A 21,348-nucleotide genomic window follows, 5' to 3' on the forward strand; every position below is an offset into this window, starting at 1 on the left:
AGTTGGCTCTGTAAACCCCTTGAGGACAGGAACCACACCTCATTCATCTTTGTATCCCTTCCTGCTAACATTTGATGAATGCTTAAAACACATTTGTTTAATAATATTGTATACAAGGGAGTTGACTCTGGAGCCAATTTTTCTGGTTCAAATCCCACCTCTGCCAAGTTAGGGAATGAGCTACAGGATTTTAATTATATTTTATAGAAAACTTGTTTTCTCCAAAATGAGGTGTGTGTGTGTGTGTGTGTGTTTTAATTCTAATGTCATGCTCTTAGTATAACAGAAGAAAAATGTTTCCTATTGAGGACTCAGTTCATGGTAGAAATATCCATAATTATCTTACATGGTGAGAGAGTCTTTAACATTATCATCGTGTGTTATTAAAAACTAAAACAAAGCAGTATCCTTGATGTCTAATTATAGTGAATTGTTCCTTAGTGCTTTCATGGACTTCTGGGAATTCACAAAATAAACAAACTGAGAGGATAGCCGCGGTTATTCAGGAACTAGAATTTCAGAGTTGGAGGGGGCTTCAGACCATTCTATATATTAATCTCCTCACTATGGGTGAGAAAGCCAAGCTATAGAGAAGACTCAAGTCAGAAGAATGAAGGGCAATGATAGAAGAGATTTGAAACTAATTTTCTTGACTTTTGTCTTGACACATAGGAGGTACTTCATAGAATATAATAATATATAACATGTTATATAATATTTAATATGTCATATATAATGTATAATAAATAAACAAAAGTGTAAAAGTAGAATGAATAACCAACATGTGAAATTATGAAAAGGTATAATGGGATATTTGGGTTTAAACTATAGAGACAGAAAAATAATGGCTGATAGTGATTTAGGTCACAACAAGTGAGCATGACTAATTTGGGGAGAAAACATTCTTTTCCACAAAGAGAGGTAAGTGCTGTAACACCACCACCACCACCACCACCAACACTCAATATCTTATCTTTCTGTTTTTAATTCTATCCTTAATTTTATTCTAATGTGTTAATCTTATCTCCAGAAAAATATCGCTAGGTCATACCATAGAGAAGAATGACTGATCAATGATTAGATCATAGTAGTTAAAGTTTTATTAAATCCTTACTGCTCTCTCTAATGTTTAAGTTAGCCTCCTATTAATTAGATGCCAGCTCAGTGCTACGAAATATTTTTATATATCTATCTCTCTATATATGTGAATGTTTAAAATCATGCTCTTGTCTTTAAGAAATTTCTAATTTAAAATAGACGAGATTCACAAAGTACTAATACAGTTCACCTCTCTCTGCAACTGACCTTTAATTTGGTTGTTTAATTTGTCCTTGAATATACCTGGTTCAGTTGTCATGCAGGAATGAACAATACAGAAAATTCTTGCTGGTTTTCATCGCAAAAGAAGTAAACATGTACCACCAGCGCAGCTGGAGCCAGAGGAGCTCCAGAGGTGACCGTGCTCTCAATAAATGCCTGACCTTGACCTACACCCACGAAGTGAATGATGCTGAACTTCCAAGGACTCAGACAGGGTTGCTGATGGATTTTATCACCTTTCTGATGTAAACCTATACTTAATTGTAAAGTGTTATTCTTAAATGTTCCTGCTTATTAATTTAGCTGATTTATTTGCATTTATATTTGAACATTTCTCACAAATGTAAATAGCTTTCCATTTACGCTCTTGGTCATTTGCTTTGTTAATAAACATACTTAGTTCCACAGGAATCCTAAAGAACAGAGCATTATAGATTCATGAATCCAAATATTTAATTTCATATTTTATTGCTGACTTTTTATGTAAAAAGAGTGAGTAATGTTCATTAACACATCAGATTTATATATGAAGTTCTATTTTCACAATGAAATTTTATACTAGATTAACATCTATACAAGATTTTCTCTAGTGGGTAAATTGCTGTGTCATGATAAAATAAAAAAAGATCTGTTTACAGATTTCAGTCTAAATTTTGGTCTAAAGGAAATCGGGAGAACCACTACGCCACCATATTTTTGACTTATGAATAGCTTGAAATGGCTGTTTACCAAACTTAAATGTTTACGCATCCCTAGATGGAAATATCTTTTATGATTTTCTCTCTGCTGTTTTGGGAAAGGGCCATTTTCCTCACATAACATCTAGGTTTTGAAATAACACTGGAAAAAAGAATATATGGATTACAGATTCAAGCCCCAGGATGCCTTTGCAAGTTTCTCTCTCTTTATACATTCCTAAAATGTATTTTAAAGCCGTTATCAATGTGAACTATGTGAAAAGTTGCCATTTTTAATAGAGATTTTTAAAACCATTCTATCTGGGGACTATCTTTCAATATTTAATTCAAAACACTATACATACGACCCATTAATTTACTCTCAAACTGAGTGTGTACTTCTGTCACTCATGTACAACTGAGCCATATTTTCAAATACCCGTTTTCCATATACTTTATATATAATTCTATTTCCTTATAAAAACTCTTTATTTCTTTATTTTATTTAAATCTGATCTTCCTACATAAGTTTGATTGTGCCTTTCAGCTAACTTTTAAGTTCCCAAATGAGAGGGATTATCATAAAGCTTTGTTTGTGTAAGAAGATAAGATGCTAAAAAATATTTGATAATGAATGAATGAATAAGTCTTTACTTCTATAAACATGACTTGGATAAGCACTTCTGAGAAAAGGATGAGGTTCAGAGAAAGGGATCAAGATGCAAAGTAAAGAAAAATTAAGATGAAGAATGAGGACTCAGGGTAGGTGGATATCAGATATGCTGAAGAGATCTTCTTATTCTGCTCTGTGTTTCTCAGATTTTATTTTAGCACCCCACAGTTTGGAAATCAGATAAGCTTTCCTGGGAGTATAGCCAAAAAGCAAAGTGGATTTCAGCAATTTCTATTTATTATGGTTGTACAGTGTGTCAGGAACTGAATGGAACATATACATTACATTAGAACATCCTTTCCCACCAAAGGCAGTGTTCTGGTTCCTCAGCTATTAATATATACCATATACCTCATACGAACAAAAGTAAAACATACGTTGTTTCATATAATATTTTTATACATATATATTATATCATGATTAGTTTTATATTTGCAATTTTTACATCATTTGGTAGGTCTGTGTTAACCTTTCTATTGAATGGGCTGGAACCATTTTAGCCAGTGAATATCTCGTGTAAGAATATTCTAAAAGAAATAACACAGAATGTAATCTTGCTTTACCACTAACCAGTTGATGACAAGTAACTAACAATCGGTGCCTTGGTTGGTGATATATCCAGTCCTTCTGACTTGACGATGTGGTTATGAATATAAACTATGACATAAATGAAAACATATTTTTTTTGAAGTGAAAATCATGTTAAAGATAGTGCCAATAATTTATGGCTGTGCAAGTCATTTCCAAACCTGCCTTTCATTTTGCTTGTTTTTAGAGAGCAGAAGAGTTTCTGTTGGCCTGGGAACATTGTTCATTCTAATAGGAGACTGGGTGCTGCTTTGAAATGAAAAATGAAACACACAAATTTGCAGGAAGCTCGAGGTAAACATTTAGACAGCTCACATGAAGCCTTTCACCCAGGCCTGCCTGTCTTACCGGGTGACATCTAATTGCTACGCTTCTCAAAGGGCTCCCCCTGCCTCCGAGATGGCTCTCTAAGGTTGTTGCAGATTCAATTTGTTCAAGTTGTCTGCCTTTTTTTGTTGTTGTTTGTTTGTTTGTTAAAATCCAGAACAACAAGGCTAGAGTTTTTGGACCACCTTAGTAAAGGCATCATAGAGCCACAGAAATCAGTACAATCAACTTTATTTCACAATCAGGTATAAATGGTCAATACGTAGAAAGCCATTTCTTCTAGCTCTGTGTATTGGTGTCTATTTTAATTGTGTGCATAAAGGAGTGGAAAGTGAGAAGGAAGTGTGCCAAACAATCTTTTCCATTGCTCAGTAGGGTAACATCTTATAGGCTATGTTTAGGGCCATGGAATGGATCATAAAGGTTAGTTTAAGGCCATATAGGGTCACAGTTGGAAATAAAGTCAATAATTTGAACTCCAGGTCTCTGGGATTTTAGGTTTCTCTGTAGACTGTAATTCACTCATATAATCATGCTTACTTAAAGAATGTATATATAAATGCATAAATGTTCCTCCCAGTCAACCAACTCTTTCTGATCTCCAGTAAATCAATGTTTGCCAAGAACTTTCACTGCCCTAAGGTATTAAATTTGCTAACATTCTATAAAAGTGTGCTCCTGGCTCTGGTTGGAGTTTTAGCCTCTGGTTTCTACTTCTGACTTATGAGGCTACCTCATTTTAAATGTGCAAACAGGCAATTTCAGTGATTTAAGGTAGAAGCATACCTTGAGGTTCTAGTTTCCCATTTTTATTTATCATCATATTTCCTCCTTCAATTCTCTCTAAATGGGTATACCAAAGGCGATTCACAATTCTGAATCTAATATAACTGTCAATGAAAATATTTATATTTCCTTGGGACTGAGGAAATCAGAGCGATGAAAGGACATAGAAATACCTCCCACTGCAACTAACTTATTCCATTAATTAGAGGGTATAATTTCCCACATGATCATCTTATTGTGGAATTTTAAATGATGGGAAGTAGTGGTCTCTGTTTTAATGAGATAATCAACTGGATAATGTCCTCCCTCAATAATATAAGGACATTTCTAAAGCAGAGAAGCTAGTATTAAATTTTGGCAACAAATCTGTGAGTGTTCTTAGACAAGAGTCAGAAATCAAACAATCAGGCTTCTGAATGAATTAATGCACATTTCAATTTTCAAATTTGAGGTGCTCAGAGAAATTAAGAAACTTGTCCAAGGTCACACAGGTAAGAATTGCTACAACTTGGATTAATATCTCATGAAAAATTTTCCCCATGTCTTAAAAACCAGAAGAAAAATATGAAAACAATCTTCTCAGTCAAATAATGCCATGATATTCATTTCACTTATAATAATATAATCCATGGGAATAAATAACAGATGATTATCATTTCAAATAATGAGCAAATCATGCAATTAATTGATAAAATAAAAATTTAAACCAATATAACAAAATATTATAACTAAGTAGAAAAAGTAGAATAAATGTAACATTGGTCTACTTTTATGGTAAAGTTAGATCAACAACTTGTCTCCCAATAAAATCTAACTGTATACATATATCTTATTTTACATATATCTTATATATAACATTTATATGCATGATAAACTCTAGATACTATTTAAATTGCTTTTTTATTACATTAAGTACTATCTCAAAATGTTAATTTATTAAATTTTAGTTTAGAATAATAAAATTATTTTACTGGGAAAAGATTAAGATTCTACCTAGTCCTTTTTTGATGTGAATGAGAAAACTGAACCCCACAGAGATAAAATGATATTTCCAAAGTCATGTACTAGTTAGAGCAGAAACAGGTCTAGGATCCAAGTGTTTTGCTTGTTGGCTTATATTCTTTCTTTGGTTCTTCACACTTGCCTTAAAAAAATTAGACAGGAATTTGAATGCATTACTCAAGAATAATTGGTTTTTAAAGGGAATAGTTCATTTTCATAATAATTTCAAAGATGCCAGATAAAATGCTTAACCTATACTAGTCTATGGGACTCTTCAGAAGTTTAAATCAAACCAAGCAGACTAATTAAGGCTAATTAAAAGATGAATTCATTCAACAATCCTTTATTTAATCCAACACGTATTGCTCACCCACCATGTGTAGGCTCTGTGCTAGGCACCACGGTTGAAAAGATGAACAAGATACAGCCAAGAGAACCACCCCACTAGGAAGTATGTAAGGGGAGCCGAGACAGAGTTCTGCACAGGCTCAGGATGCTATGAGAACATGTGGAAGGCGTCTAATCCAGCCCTGGAGGTTTCTGGAAGACTCCTTGTAGGAAGAGATGCCTTCAACTGGATTTTGAAGGACAAGCAAGGATCAGTCAGGTAGGTGAGAATGTGGGTGACCCGGTCAAAGAGAACATCATTAGAGAAGGCCAGACACATGGAGGCACAAGTCTGCATCAGTGTCCCTACAAAGGACATGAACTCATCCTTTTTTATGACTGCATAGTATTTCATGGTGTATATGTGCCACATTTTCTTAATCCAGTCTATCATTGATGGACATTTGGGTTGGTTCCAAGTCTTTACTATTGTGAATAGTTTGGCTTAGTTACTTTAACATTGCTTTATCTATTTAAGCATTTATTAAAACACCAGAATTACGTGCAATACAAGCCACAGGTAAAATAACAATTTTGGACAAATGAGGCACAAAAACACATGTACTTTGGCTCTTAAAATAGAAGATGAGATCAATGCTTCCTTGATATAACACAGAACATTTAATTTCTATTATTTATTGATTCTGGAAGCAGAATATAATCACGTGAATGTGCCAGAAGTTGATTTCTAAAATATTAATTTTAACAAAATCAGCTATGAAAGAAAACATGATTTTTATTTTTGTATTTTAAATTTTACATTGAATAATTTGATCAATGCTATCACATTCTGATTTCTATAATGTTACTTCTTAGTCGTTCCACACTAATTAACTGAAAGTTTAAAATTAATTTTAAGACATTAGGGAACAAATGTTCTATTTAAAATAGATATTTTAATATGAATTGAGATTCGTAAAATAAGAGCTGTGCATATTTCCTCTACAATAATTTTGATCCTGCCATTTAGAAGTAGTTTCCTTTCAACAAAGCTGGTATTTTCTCTCCCTGTATAAATGGATGTTTAAGATCATAAGAGATTAAGAAAACTCCCTCAAATAAATAGCAACAAATTTTTCTCTAGTAAAGTCTTATATTTAAAACAGGGGTTAATTTAAAGGAGGTTAAAACATTAAAGTAATACATGAAACGCTTGGTTAACTACCTTATTAATATTGAATATTTTACAATATCAAAGTACAAAGTAAAAGATAAAAATATTTAGGTAAGTAATATAATTTTGAGCGGGGATATTTCGGCTTTGTTTATACATACAATCAATATAATATTGAGGCTTTAGAAAAATGTCTCTACATTGGGCTTCTGAGCTCCGGTTAATGCCATAGCCTCAATATTATTCTGGCCTTCTGGCTATTTCTGATTCTAGAGAGGATTTCTGCATAAAAGATGGGTGTTTCGTGGCTGTTCTGTACTCCACTAAGCAAGTGCACCCCAACCTACACAAAGGTGCTCTCAGAGTATTACATGTGTAAATGTTACAGGTGCTGAGTGCAGAGTATTGGTAAAACTATATGGATTTGACATCTGTGTTGAGTAAGTGGTAGAAACAATGCATCAGTGATTTCTGCCCTCCAAGGCCACCGCAATGTTCCAGAAAACTTGCAGAATCCTTTTATCCCCTGTTAGTTGAGTCATTTTGCAGTGGCTGAGGTACAGACATGGAGAAATGGCCTGAATTTGCTATGCAGGCGCAAGCAATAGAGTGAAAAACAGAAGACCCAGATTCTACTCCTCAGTCCCCAACTGATTTGACAAGGAAGTTTCGGCGAGGCGGTCAAACCCGTGTGTTGCATTCTCTTTATCAGCATGACAGAGATAAAATATCTATCTTTTGCCAACCTCACTGAGGCACTCTAAAGATTAACTTTTATGAACATCTCACTCTCACAAAAAGTGACTATTGTTGCAGAGGTATCAGTATTATATCACAAATAAGAATCTGCTATATCAGGGATAGCTTTACAGGAAAATGTCTTATTTGCAGAATGAGGAGACATACAGCAGCATGCTCCCAAACAGCATGTCCTCTGAAGAATTAGGAGAGGTTGATCTTTGGCTTTGTAAGAAATATCAAGCATCTCAATGTCAGCAGCATTTTAAAATGTATTTTCCATTATATGGTTAGTAGTAAACTGGGGGAATTGGTCCTGACCAAGCACTCACAGATGTATGGTATCACTAATTACAGGCCTGATAATAATAGAATCCTAGAGCTGGAAGGAAAGCCAGTAATCCTTTAAAGAGACCATCTTCTATAAAAGCCTTAGCAAACACATACAATCTGTGTTTGAATATATTTGGTAAAATAGAGCTAATTTATTCACCTTTCACCACTCATCTACACACACACACACACACACACACACACACACACACACACAGAGAGAGAGAGAGAGAGAGAGAGAGAGAGTAGCTCCTTGGTAGAGGAGACTCCCTTCAGAGCCATACCTATGATTGTGCAGATTGGCTGTGCAAAGATGTCTGGATGAGGGGACACTATTCAGGTCTGAAATCCAACCCTCTACCTCACATACCAAGTGTGTGCCTGGATGTGGGATTGTGTTCTCCAGGAAAAACCATAGTCTTTGCATATTTGGTTCACCCAGAAAGGGTACATTTTTATTATTTGCAGAAAGGTAGTACATGTCACTGGCATTGCTATTTCTTGTCTCCTTTTAGAAAGACCTCTGTGTTGACATGTGGTTTTTGAATCTTCTTAGCCTATAACTGAATGGGAAGAATCACTCCTCCATATTTCGGGCTCACATATAAGAGTAACTGTGGGAGATATAATAAGATCCCATGGTTCAGATAGGTGCATAAAATAGACAAGTTCACTGGATGACCATTGTAGGACCATTGTGAGTACAGTTCCTTCCTTGGATCTGATGTGAAAAGCTGTGTGTGTGTGTGAGAGAGAGAGAGACAGAGAGAGAGAAAGAGAGAGAGAGAGAGAGAGAGAGAGAGAAAGGGAGCTCACATGTGCATGCATGTGTAACTGGGGAGGTCAGGGCTGGGGGTGTAAGCAACCCTTACAACAGGGTATAAGCAAATGACAGCCTCTGACAGCAGTTCCAACATCATAATATTCTGTCATAGTCTCAGTTGTCTCAGGGGTGTGTGTGTTAGCATTATTATCAAAATTGTTGTTGACAACCAGCTGAAGTGGTGAGGAGGTGTCTAGAACTTTAGAGGGATGGTTTCTAATTCCACATGACCTTGGCTGGTTAGAGATACAGTTAGAAACCATTAGAAGAATCTATTACATTTCTAAGTCTGCAGCCCCAGATTGTCCTCCAGCTTTAAAGAGGTTGAACCCATTAAACTGCATAGACTGCTTTGACAGTGGAGTGTTGGTTAATTACAGTGGCAATCTAATTATAAGGTTTATAAGGTTTCCCTGTAATCGATTTCATTTCAAGTGTGTAGAAACTTCACTTGATATGCATTTGCTTCCAAAGCTCATGGGAATAGACCAGATCCTGGGGCTGTGTGTATCTTAGAATCAGGGAGACCATCCCAACTGCACTTTGGAGTCGTTACTCAGGACAGTAAGGACTCTTCTGAGTATTTCACACATTCATTCACTCATTCATTCTTTTAATCATCAAGTCATCTATTCATTCAATAAGTACTACATAAAGAGTATATACTTTGCACTACTAGCCTCCAAGAATATAAAGACGTATTGGATTTGGTTGCTGCCACAGCTCAAGAAGTTGGGGAGACTGACAAAAATAATTAAAGCTATACATTAATTATGGTATTATCAATGCATATAAGCTGCTAAAGCAGCATCAAGAAAAACATCCTTAATTCTGCATTGCTGGGAGAGGGGTGGTGGTGCAGAGCAGCACTCACTGAGGGTGAGTTTGATGGGAATAGTGACAGATGAGTAAACATTCAGAGTGTATGCAAGGCAAGGAATTCAGGATGAGAAAATAAAAAAAATCTAGAATTATGAGAAAACAAGAAAAGTAAGCATCTGCCACTATTTCGAATGATAGGTATAACAGGCACGCTGGGGCTAAAGTCTTTATTCCACAGATGATATGTAAGAAACATTTTGGTAGCTCTACAAAAACATAAGAGCCAGTGTAATTCATAAATTATTGTATGCTAAGACCCTTATACCTTCATTATCTCATCTAATCCTTATGAAGTCATCACAATGTGTGGGTACTTTTCTTATCTCCCTGTCACAGGTGAGAAAAGTAGGGGTTAGGGAGGATAAGTTCGAGCAAAATCATAGACACTATGTGGTGAAGCCATGGTTTGAACTTGGGGCTGTCATGCTGGAGCAGAAGCTCTTAAGCACTATGTTTTGTTTCCTCTTCAAATGTGAGGAATAATGAAGCGATGTATGATGAATGCCATCAGAAGCCTTTCAGCATTCTTTCTTCTTACTTATTTTTTTTTTTTTCATTTTGGGACTAGGCAATTAATTGAAGAAATCTGAGCCATCAAGACCTAGCCCTCAGGTTCCTCACATGTGAAATGACCAAGTTGTGCTATGTGAACTCTAAAGACCTTTATACCTCCAAGATTCCATTTTAATTTAATCTTTCCCCAAGCTTAAGAACACTTTCTTTTTGTCTTACATAAGTCTTCATAAAGGGTTACATAAGAGACTATATATCAATATTAATGACTCAAATGCACAGGGCATCTTATCATCATCCTTTGGATGAATATGAAACATGAATGTGCCCAATATTTTACATTAAATTCCTGCACATGAAGGAAAAAGATGTTCTTATCACTAAGGTACATGATATGTATTTTAATTCTCTAATTAATTGCTGAACTCTTTACATGGCTCTTTCTAATATCTCAAAAAGAAGAGGAGTGAGCAGCAGATGGACACTGATCAACGATACAGGAACCATTCTACTCTTCTCTGCTACATGATTTAATAAGCCAATATAAGCTAGTTCTACCATATTCTCTTAGAGTCCTGTCTCTAATGGCAGGTAGTACTAAATAAACACAGGCTTAAAGAGAATTATTTCCTTTCAATTCTTATCTCTCAAGCCAGGCTGGACTCTAGTCAATTCACGATAGAGACCAAGGTGTCTATTTTACATTCAAGCAATGTCTCAACATGTTACGATGGACATTCACTTAAAAAAACTTCCCCAAATCTAAACTCTCTTTCTACATTTGGGAAACTGCTCACACTCTTAGTCTTAGTGAGAAGCCAATATGCACTTTTACAGACTATCTTGGAGCCCAGGTATGAAAGTGTGGCTCAGCTCCACCAATCAGCCATATCTGCCCTCCATTTTGAAACAGGGATTTTGGACACAGACAAGCAGCCATGGTAGAGAGTCCATCTTGGCAGTAAGGGCAGCCACTGAAGCTCTAACGTGGGGTTTCTGTGGGCAGCAGCAGCAGCGGGGTAGTGGCGGAACCAGTGCACCAAGCTCTGCTGTTCTTTGTACTGTGAAGGCAGCAGTGGAGTCCACACTGACCTGTTCAGGGCTTGACTTGGGCTCTGCCCCTGCCTGTTCCCTGGACCCTTCACCCCTAGGCTAGATCTAGAAGTCTGCCAGTGCCCCAGTGTACTTTTTTTCTAACATCATTTGTTTTAAAATAGTCTCTCAAGCTTACAGAAAAATTACAAAAATAGTACAATGGACTCCCATGTACCTTTTCCCCAGATTTAGCAGTTTTTAATATTTTGCTGAATTGCTTTATCATTCTCTTTCATTCCTTCTCCCTCCCTCTCTCTCTCTGTATATATATACACACACATACATACACATAAGGTTATTAAATATACACACCATGCTTTTTATCACTTCATAGAGTATGCATATATCCTATGAACAAGGATTTTTTTTTAACATAGCCACAGTATAGTCATCCAGTTCAAAAATGTAAAAACAAATATAATAGTGATCAAAAGTCCATATTCGAGTTCTGGTCAATAGTGTGTGCCAAGGGTGTCCTTACAGCAATTTCCTTCCTAGCCCAAGATCCAGTCTAGGATTATATATTGCATCTGGTTGTCATATCTCTTTGGTCTCCTTTTAATTTGCAACGGCTTCTCAGCTTTTTCTTGTTTTTCATGACATTGATATTTTGGAAAAACACAATCTGTTTATTTTATAGAGTAACCTATATTTTGGGTTTGTCTGTTTTCTCATAATTAGAGTCAGGTTGTGCATTTTTGGCACAATTATTACCTGAGTGATGCTGTCTTTTTTTCAGAGCATCATATCCAGAGGCACATGCTCCATCTGTCCATTATTGGTGATGTTGATTTTGATGACTTAGTTAAGGTGTTATCCAATTTAGCCATTGAAAATTTCCTTTTTTTCTTTTGTAATTTATGGATGACATTTTGATGCTACGTAAATACCTTGTTCCCAAACTGCCCTCCTCCTCAGAGTTAACATCCATTGATCATTCTTATTTGAGTCACTTTTTTACTATGGTGATTGCAAAATGGTAATTTTTAAATCTTCATCATTCTTTCTATGCTTATTCAAATGGCCGGTCTAGTCAGTCCAAGGAGAAACAGTGATGAAAACCTTTAGAACAAGAAATGTTCTAAATTTCTAATTCAATTTTTCAGGGCACTTTATTTCACTTGTAAAACATGCTTACAGGCCATATTCTCTTCTATTGTTAGCCAAATGACTGCTAAAGCAACATATAAAATATCAAATAGTTATACTACAACTGAAAAGCAGGAAAATGTCAATTTTAATGACTAAATGCCAAACATCTAGATATTTGGAAACGGTTAGTGGTTTATTGTAATATTTAGTTTCATGTTGATTTTCAAATGTAATAAGTCTTAAAATAGAGAATAATGGTGTAATGAAAATATACCAGGGTAAGACAGATTTCACTTCAGCACTAGCTCTGTTAACTAACCAGTATGGGACTTTCTGAGCAAGTCTTTTAACTTTTCTGGGCCTCAGTTTCCCTATCTGTGAGATGAGATGGTTGAAGAAAACTTTTTCAAAGGCTCTTTAAACAAAGGATTCTATGACCTCAAAATTGAACATTAGCACAATCGTTGGAGACATAAGGAACTGTTAACCTAGAAAATTTTAATCAACACATTTAGATTTAAGATTATTTTGGTATAAAGACCAAATACCTGTGAAATAACTCTCAAGTGATTTAGAGAATAGAAACATCAGAACAATTCGTAGAACAATTTAATAAAAAGAAGCTAAGCAGTTTTAGGCTGCCTGAATAGGTATCTTTCCCAAGAGATAGATAATATTGCAATGGTTGGAATTCACCTGATCACGTCTCTAGGAGTGTGTCTTGTTTGAAGAGCCATATTTTCAGGGAGCCTTTAAAACATCATAAATATCATTATGAGAAATGATTGAGTGCACTGTTTATCTTGGAGGAGAAAAGATTTAAGGGAACGGGGACATAATAGTTCTCTAAACAAATAGTTTTTTTTTTTTTTTAATTCTTTAGTAGAGACGGGGTTTCACCATGTTGGCCAGGCTGGTCTCGAACTCCTGACCTCAAGTGATCCGCCTGACTCAGCCTCCCAAAGTGCTGGGATTACAGGCGTGAGCCACCTCTGTTTGTTTGTTCTCCAAACGAATTGTTTAGATAACTATTATGTCCCCACTCTCTTAAAATAAATTACAAATAAATAAAACTACTTATTTATTTATTTGTAAATAAAACAAATAAATGTGTTAGGTGAAGCATCATAGGTTTGTTGTGCATTTTTCCAGAAGGAAAAACTACAACAAATCGGCTGGTTGTTATGGAGTCAATATAATGAAGACATTTTTATTCAAGTATAATTGTGATAGTTGCTCTTTCCAGCTCCTCTTTCAGGGACTTTCTCTTGCCTCTGTGATGTCGGAAAGCTACATAGGAATTAAGCTTTCTGCTAGGTCTCAGCTCAATAGATCACACATTGTTTTTTACCTACAATTGTTTTACCTACATTGTTTTTCTCAGACCAGTGCTTCTCAAATGTTAATGTGCATATAAATCACTGGGTTCGTTGAAAAAAATCACTTCCTGATTCAGTAGGTCTGGAGTTGGACGTGAGATTCTGCATTTCCAATAAGCTCCCATGTATCTCATGTGTACATAATCCCCTGCCGAATCAAATGTTATATCCCTACATGATCAGCAGCTCACTGAGGATGGGAATGCATGTTACAGTTAACACGTAACATTCAAAGGAGGTGAAGAGGTGCTTTGCAGCTCTAGCAGCTTCATTTGCTCATGGTGTTTTTTCTTTTTTCTTACTTTCTTAAGGAGGTTCTGTATTTGCTGAACTTTTACTGTTTCTGATCACTTTTCATGATAGTACTGGCAGGGCTCTGTCAGATGTCCACCCAAATACTGACAGACAGGTAATATTTTCCCCAGAAAATGTTGGATTTTGCTGGTCATTACTTCAGTAGACTACAACCATTTTGATAGGGACACAAACTCACATATACCTAGTGTGAGTCTTTCCCACGGTGCTTTTCACTAGGTTTTTCCACAAGGCATAATGTCGTGGAATAGGGGCCTATGTGTGCACAGTGTCACTGTGATCTGCTCACCCGTATCTCTCCCTTCACCCTACACCTCTTCCATCTCCAAGAGGGCATCTTGCCAAACTGGGTGCTATATGCGGTACATTCTTATTGTCTCCACCTTGAGGAAACTTTTTACCTTACCCTAATTTAACACCAGTTTTAACCCTCAAGGCTGTATAGAACAATGTTATCCCTTTCCTAAATAGCCAGCCCTTCAAATACTTATATAGAGTCATCATAGTCTCCTTGAGTCTTTACTTTCCCAGCCAAATATCACCAGTGCTTTCGATCATTATTCATATGACATAGTTATGAATTCCTCTACCATACCAGTTGCTTTAAGAACCACATGATTTTTAAGAGGGTGTGTGGGAGTGGGGATTTTTGTGACTCCCTAGGTAGATTTCTGGCATCACAACACCACCATTCTTCTCCTGGAATTTCCATGATTCATAGATCACCATATGGCATTCTGTTTGGGGAAAATAACTTGCTACATCTCGTCTCACTTGCAGGGTTTATCTGGTTTTCGAGAGGTATGTGCACATGTGTAGAAACTTTGGGGAGTTGTGCGTGCACCTGAAATTCAAACTATTTCACTTGGGTCAGGTTAACCCCATTTTGGAGCTGCTGGCAGGGATTTTTGTCTTTTTTTTTTTTTTTAATGAAATGGCAAATAAACAGCCTCTTCCTATCTAAATGAGCTCATTAATTTTCATCTGTGCTATTTCTAACAGTGGTTTCTAAAAATCAGTCCAAAAGTTGGATCCATTTAGTGAAATCTTACATGGAGTATGATAATGGATATTTATCTAATGGGGTTTTAATAAAAGAAATAGTGTATTGGTTACTAACTAGTAAGAATCAGTCAGCATTACATTATAAGATAACATTGGCAGTGCGTTGTATTATTACATCCTGAGCTTTCAACAATCAGCAATTGTCTTGATAGTTAATGAATAGAGTATTAACTATCTTGCTGTTTATACTCTATAATATAGTAATATATAAGCTATAATAATTTTTCTTAGCAGACTGGGAAAGAAAGTCTCTCATTTGGTATCCCTACTAAAGGGGATGGTCTAAGTGAGGTGAGGTAGATGTGGATGAGGTGGGGGTTAAGGAAGAGGTCACTGAAAGAAACATAACCTCCACTTCACAGCACTCTGGCCTCGGATCCATGCAGTAGTTCAAGATGATTTGTGTTTTACATGTTCTGAATTATGAAAAGGTGAAAACTGTTTCAGGAACTTGGTAACCAGTTTTCTCTGTCAGCATATTTGAAATTATATTTTTAGATGTCCCAAACATTCAGATTGGACTTAGGGCTCTTAATAAGGACACACTAGGCTGGGGTTTACCTTTACCTTTAGCATTAGAATTGCGCACTGGTTTTCCTATAAATGTATCAAGAAGGTAATTTTAAAATATAAAACCTTTTAACAGCTTTAGCTTATGTTGGAAACATGTGATCTCAATGAAAAGTGTAAAAAAGCAGCCTGCCAGATGTTTTGACTACATGGTGTATCGCATCTTAATGCTTCCAGGGTTGGCAGTGGTAATACTAAAGATTCAAAATTGTAGAGTTAACAAGTTGTGTTTTAACCTTTTCTTATTCTTTACTTTAAAAATGTTTTATAATAAAAACATTTATATGCTGAAATTTTTACTTTGAAACACATGTTTTTAGGAGGAATATTTATAAACTATAAATAAAATCTATAAAGACTATATTGTGTTTCTTATAGTAAGTATGTAAACTGTTGGCCAGTATGGCTGGGGAATGAGATTTTCAGATTAATCAAGTATTCTGCTAATGCATATCATAATTATTATAACTTTCAAGTGTTAAAAGCTCAACACTACACCCATACCAAACATGATTTGCATGTGAATATACAGGAAGACACTTTAGAATCTTGCTGGAGCTTGTGTCATAATTTTGAGCAACAGCTTAAATATATATGAATTTGCGTCAATAGAGTTCTAGTTAACATTTCATCATACTTATGCTCATCATTACTTATAAGATGACTTTTGAGGAAGAAGACCAGGTGCCATTTGAACTGGGGTAAAAAGAGGGAGAGGAAGGCAGCAGCGACCACTGACCAAAACAACTCAACAAACCCCAGCATTGCTCATTCTCCTGAAAATGTCACCCTTCCTCCAATTCTAAACTAATCTCAAAGATTCACCTCTGAAAATATGTGTATGTGTGTGTGTGCGTGCGGGTGGTGTACTGCTATTAGTTATATCTTTGCTAGCAGTTAATGCCTTAGCAAAGGGTTAAGAAAGAAACAACACAGGATAGAAAAGGGTGGGCCAGGCGCTGTGGTTCATGCCTGTAATCCTAGCACTGTGGGAGGCCAAGGCACATGGATCGCTTCAACTCAGGAGTTTGAGACCAGCCTGGACAACATGGCGAAACCCCATCTCTACAAAAAATACAAAAATGAGCTGGGCATGGTGGTGTGCACCTGTAGTCCCAGTTACTTGGGAGACTGAGGTGGGAGAATTGCTTGAGCCAGGGAGGCATAGCAAGCAGTGAGCCGAGATCCAGCCACTGTACCCCATCTTGGGTGACAGAGCAAGACCCTGTCTCGAGAATAAAAAAAGGTGGTGCCAGGAGAGAAAAAAGTGGATCTGTTAGAGAGGTGAAAGTACCCATGATAAATATCATCTGCTTTACAGTTTTGCTGAGGGCCTCAATTATGATAACCTACTGTTTAGGGTATTGAAAACAACATTCTACAGTCTTACCTTTGATTGGTTTCTTATGTGTGTTGTTTCTAGTGAACCCAGATAAATCCCCAGGGGCGAGATCTGATGTATTAACATAACATATTACCTAAGCTATTCCCCTTTGTGAAGATTTTAAGAAAAATCTTAAGTAAAGCCATATCGAAAAACAAATGCAAAACTCCCCTGGGGGGAAACAAATGGCTACTTTTCAAGCAGTTAATAATCTTATAATTTTTGTCATTTAGATTTTCTTTAGTTTATGTCTTGTGAAGCTACAGCGTGTGGAATGATTCCCCAGACAGCTTGAATAAGTCAAAAAGTCTGCTTTGAATGCCTATAATAAAGATCAGTTACAATTACAAATAGATTTTTTGTTTGATTGCCTTCTGAAACAACTTTCTTTTATTAAGAAAAATACCATTACTGTGGATTCTTCAATAACAATTCAAAAAATTTTAGTTGAAAATTGAAATTATATTTCTCTGTATTTATACCACCCCAGAAAAAAAAGAGCTTGGTTAAGAAAATATTGAGAGACATGTAATAATTTGCTCTAACTGGAAATGTTAACTCATATGCACATACGCAAATAAACACCTCAGCCCTCAACATACACAGGTATTGGTGGAATTAAGACCATAGGCCCTCCATGAGCAATAGAGTTTTGTCAGAACTGATGCTAAAGTATATTCAATCATCATCAGTCCCCTTCGTCAAAGAGAAAAACAAGTAAATCTAAAACAGTCACTAAAGAAGCAACCTTTGCTTCAGCTACTGGGGTGACTAATTCCCCTTGGAAATAATTGGTAAGACAGCTGGATAAACAAACACAGCTCCAGGACCATGCTCCTAAGAAATATACCTGCAGCCTTTACTATGAAACCAAGAAATATCTGTTACTCTATGCTCTATCTGTAATAGATGCCAACTTTTATCTTCTAATGAACTAGCAGAGCAAACCAAATGTGTGTTTTTAAAAGTCTGTGGTTTCTAAAATGAATTCGGATTCTACCATAAACCAGATGAATTAGCCATATGTATGAGAATTAATAGACTTTATTTGCAAAATCATTAAGTTGCAAAAACAAAGGCACCACAGGAGTTTAAAATTAGACTATTTTTAAGTCTTCCTGAGAACACCTGCCCCTACTTCAAACTGCTAATTTACAAAGCTCTTTATTTTAAAATCTCTTGGATATAGAAAAGAGAAGAATTAGAATGCATAGCAAATGATTGCAAATATTTCTGTTTCACTCTTGTTTTAAGGTATCAGTCAAGTAACATGATGTTTCAAATAAACTCCAAAGCTGGCAGAAATGTTAGTAAATCTGCTTATCCCTGGTCCACTTTACCAAATATGGATTCAGATTTTAATTATACACATTTTGGAGTGTTTGGAATATGTTTCTTCTCATCTGTGATTAGAGTCAGGTACACACAGGAAGACGATAGTATCTCTGATAAGGAAACGTTCTTTAAGTATACCAACAAAATGGAAATTTTGTCTATAGGCTAAGTAATATTCTTTGGGGAAGAGATATGAGTTTAAAATGTAAGCCAGCAAGTATATTATAATTCAATCTGTAATAGGTATTTTTTTGTTGGGGGGAACAGATGCCCATTCAGATAATCACACTATTGAATAACTACTAAACATACCTACTAAGGCCTCGGAAGTTTTATGTCTAACATTAATGGTTAATAGTAAATAGGAAAAAAGTATTATGCTCTGAAATTTTGGTGAACATATTGATTACAGTCTTTATTTAGTAATGTTTTAATTTAAGCTTGGCAGCAAAGATTTGTGAGTTTTACTGCAAGTCATCATATTTGCTGTTACAGCAGCGCACAAGCAAAAGACATTAAGTTGGGAGAATATGCAGAGTCTTATATTTTGTTTATTCTTTCTAAGTGAAATTAAACCCTCAGACATTGTTCTAGGCAACTCAAGTTTCAATAACATTCTCCTTTGAGATATTGAGAAAATCGAGTTGAAATTGTTTTTAGGTGCATGAATTTACCATATTGTTGCTTCGATTCTTCATTCACAGTAACATATTTTTTAAGCAACAAAACAATACTGTGCAAAGTTTTTGTTAATTTCCCTTTAGTGGTCAGTTGTCAATTTTGTGTAAATGAACAATTTTTTGAGGGTTGACTCTATTAAAATCTTCCTGTTTTACTCTTGTGAAGAAACTGTTTAAAAAACAGATAATATATAACATTGTAATTATCATTCTTGGGTGAAGATGAAGCATAAAATGATAGTAATAATTCTTTGGTAATTTTTTCAGCAGTCAGTCATTGTTTGAATTCTTCTTTGTTACTAAACTTTTCAGTTGGTGTAGCTTTTATAAGAAACATGCAGATCACATTGATCATATATAATATTTAAAAATATACTTCATTCACTAATTTTTGTCTATCAAATGTGATATAATTACATTAATAATTTTCAAAACAGGATGATGTTAGTCACATGGGAAATATTTTGGAATTCTGGCACTGTATATTGAGAATTCTTATAAAATTTGAGACTACGATAAAATACTGTGTTTTCTTTAAAAATGGATTATAGTCCAAAAGAATTTCCCTAAGATATGGAAATTAAATCTGGGTAGTACTAGGTAATAAAGGTAACAACATATTTATCTATTTCAAATTTCTCTAAAAGACACAGAAGCAAAATCCTCAGTACTCATAAATGTTACACATCAGGATAAAGGCATCACACATAATGATTGTATTTTACCATCTTTGGAATGGAAAGGAAGCCCAAACATCAAGCCTGATGACTAAACCATTTAGGTGCAACAAAAAGAGCCCAGTTAATACTTTAGAAAGCTGAGTTAGTGTTTTATTTTTCTCCCAAAGCATATATCTGCCTTTATAAGAAAGAACTAACCATATGAATGAGAACTGAAGTCAAGGTTAAAGTAATCTTGCCCAGGAGAGTAGAGTGTTTGCATCGGAAAGAAGCAGCGGCTCAGCTCAGATGAACATTAATAACAACCGGAGGCAGCACCTCCCCTGAAAAACATTAGAGCTCCTTGGACATGTGTTTGAAATTCATCCATCCAAGTCATCCTGTGACTATTGGAGTAGATGACAATGTCCCATAATGTGAAGGGGGAAAATACAGTATAAATCGTTTTTTAAATATAACACTTTAAAAAATGAAACGAAAGTGACAGTGTTCTAAGTCAAGCAACCTTTTCAGACGGTAAAGGAAAAGCTTTGTCTTTCCTATTATTGTTTGCCCTTCAGTTGACATACATGCTGAGATGCATCAATAGGATTACAACGGAAACACGGTCATCTCCAGGGTTTCCTCTGTTTCGATTCCTTGATCCTGTTTAAAGAAACAGGCTCAGGGAATGCACAGAAAACAAACTTCCCCAATCGAAGTTCTGAGGTCTTCCCTCCCCTTCTCCCACCCTTGGAAACCGGTCTAGTTTTCCCGGCAGCACCGGACAGAAATGTCACGGTCATGTTGCATCACTTCACTTGTTGAGTTGTGCGAAGGCAGTACTTGACCACAGAAACTTGGTGAACCGCCTTGCTCTTAAATTAGCCCCCAAGATTTCTCTCCAGCCCTCTAGAAATGTCTTACCTGCATGTGTCCCTGGTACATTCTGCTTCGGTTTCTTCAGGGCTCCCTGAGGCCACCGGATGCTTTTTCCCCGTGCTTCCTTGCCCACCAAAAAAGGGGAGAAGGTGGGTGCACAGCGGGTTCTCAGAGGGTGCTCCTGAACCCCCTGGAGCTCCGGGTACTGGCCGGCCGGGCGGCCACTCGGCAGCGCTGCGGGCTGCCGGGAACTGTTCTCCGCTCGGGGTGCTGAAAGCGGACGCGGGAGAGCGCGCAGAGGAGGCGAGGAGCCGGGTCGGCCACGCTCTCCGGCAGGCGCGGGTCCTGCTCGCGGGGCGTCTCTAGAACTCACTCCTTCTTCGCCGAACTCTTTCTCGCTTCCTGCCAGGATGCCTCATGTCTCTCTCACTCTCTGAGCTGCGAACCCCCTCCTCCCAGCCCTGACGTGAGCGCCTACACCAGCCGCCGCCGCAGCTGCCGAGCGGGGCGCGCGCCGTCCTCCCGGCCGCGTGCCTGCCGAGAGGCCGCGGGGCCGGGCACGCGCGCGCGTTCCTAGTGGGCCTGGGAGCGGCCCGAGGGCGGCCTCGGGCGGTGCGCGCTCCCCGAGCGCGTCCTCGAGGCTGCGCGCGCGCGGCGGCAAGGCGAGGTGCCTGCGGGCAGTGGTCGCGCTGGTGTTAAACGCCCGCGGCGCGGCGTTCAGGTGCGGCG

General features: G+C 36.9%; 1 protein-coding gene across 15 annotated transcripts in view; it reads right to left on the minus strand.

The window, feature by feature from the left end:
• The window catches only part of PEX5L (peroxisomal biogenesis factor 5 like), a 244,755-nt gene extending 223,620 nt beyond the window's left edge, over positions 1-21,135 (minus strand). For all 15 annotated transcript variants that reach the window (XM_045386587.3, XM_005546457.4, XM_065540237.2 and 12 more), the window contains exon 1: positions 20,665-21,135. In XM_045386587.3, the coding sequence (XP_045242522.2) occupies positions 20,665-20,685 (21 nt within the window). In that variant the 5' untranslated portion in view covers positions 20,686-21,135. The remainder of the gene's footprint in view (positions 1-20,664) is intronic.
• Positions 21,136-21,348: the final 213 nt, after the last annotated feature.

Source organism: Macaca fascicularis, chromosome 2 (assembly GCF_037993035.2).
Source record: "Macaca fascicularis isolate 582-1 chromosome 2, T2T-MFA8v1.1".
In the NCBI taxonomy this organism is placed as follows: Eukaryota; Metazoa; Chordata; class Mammalia; order Primates; family Cercopithecidae; genus Macaca; species Macaca fascicularis.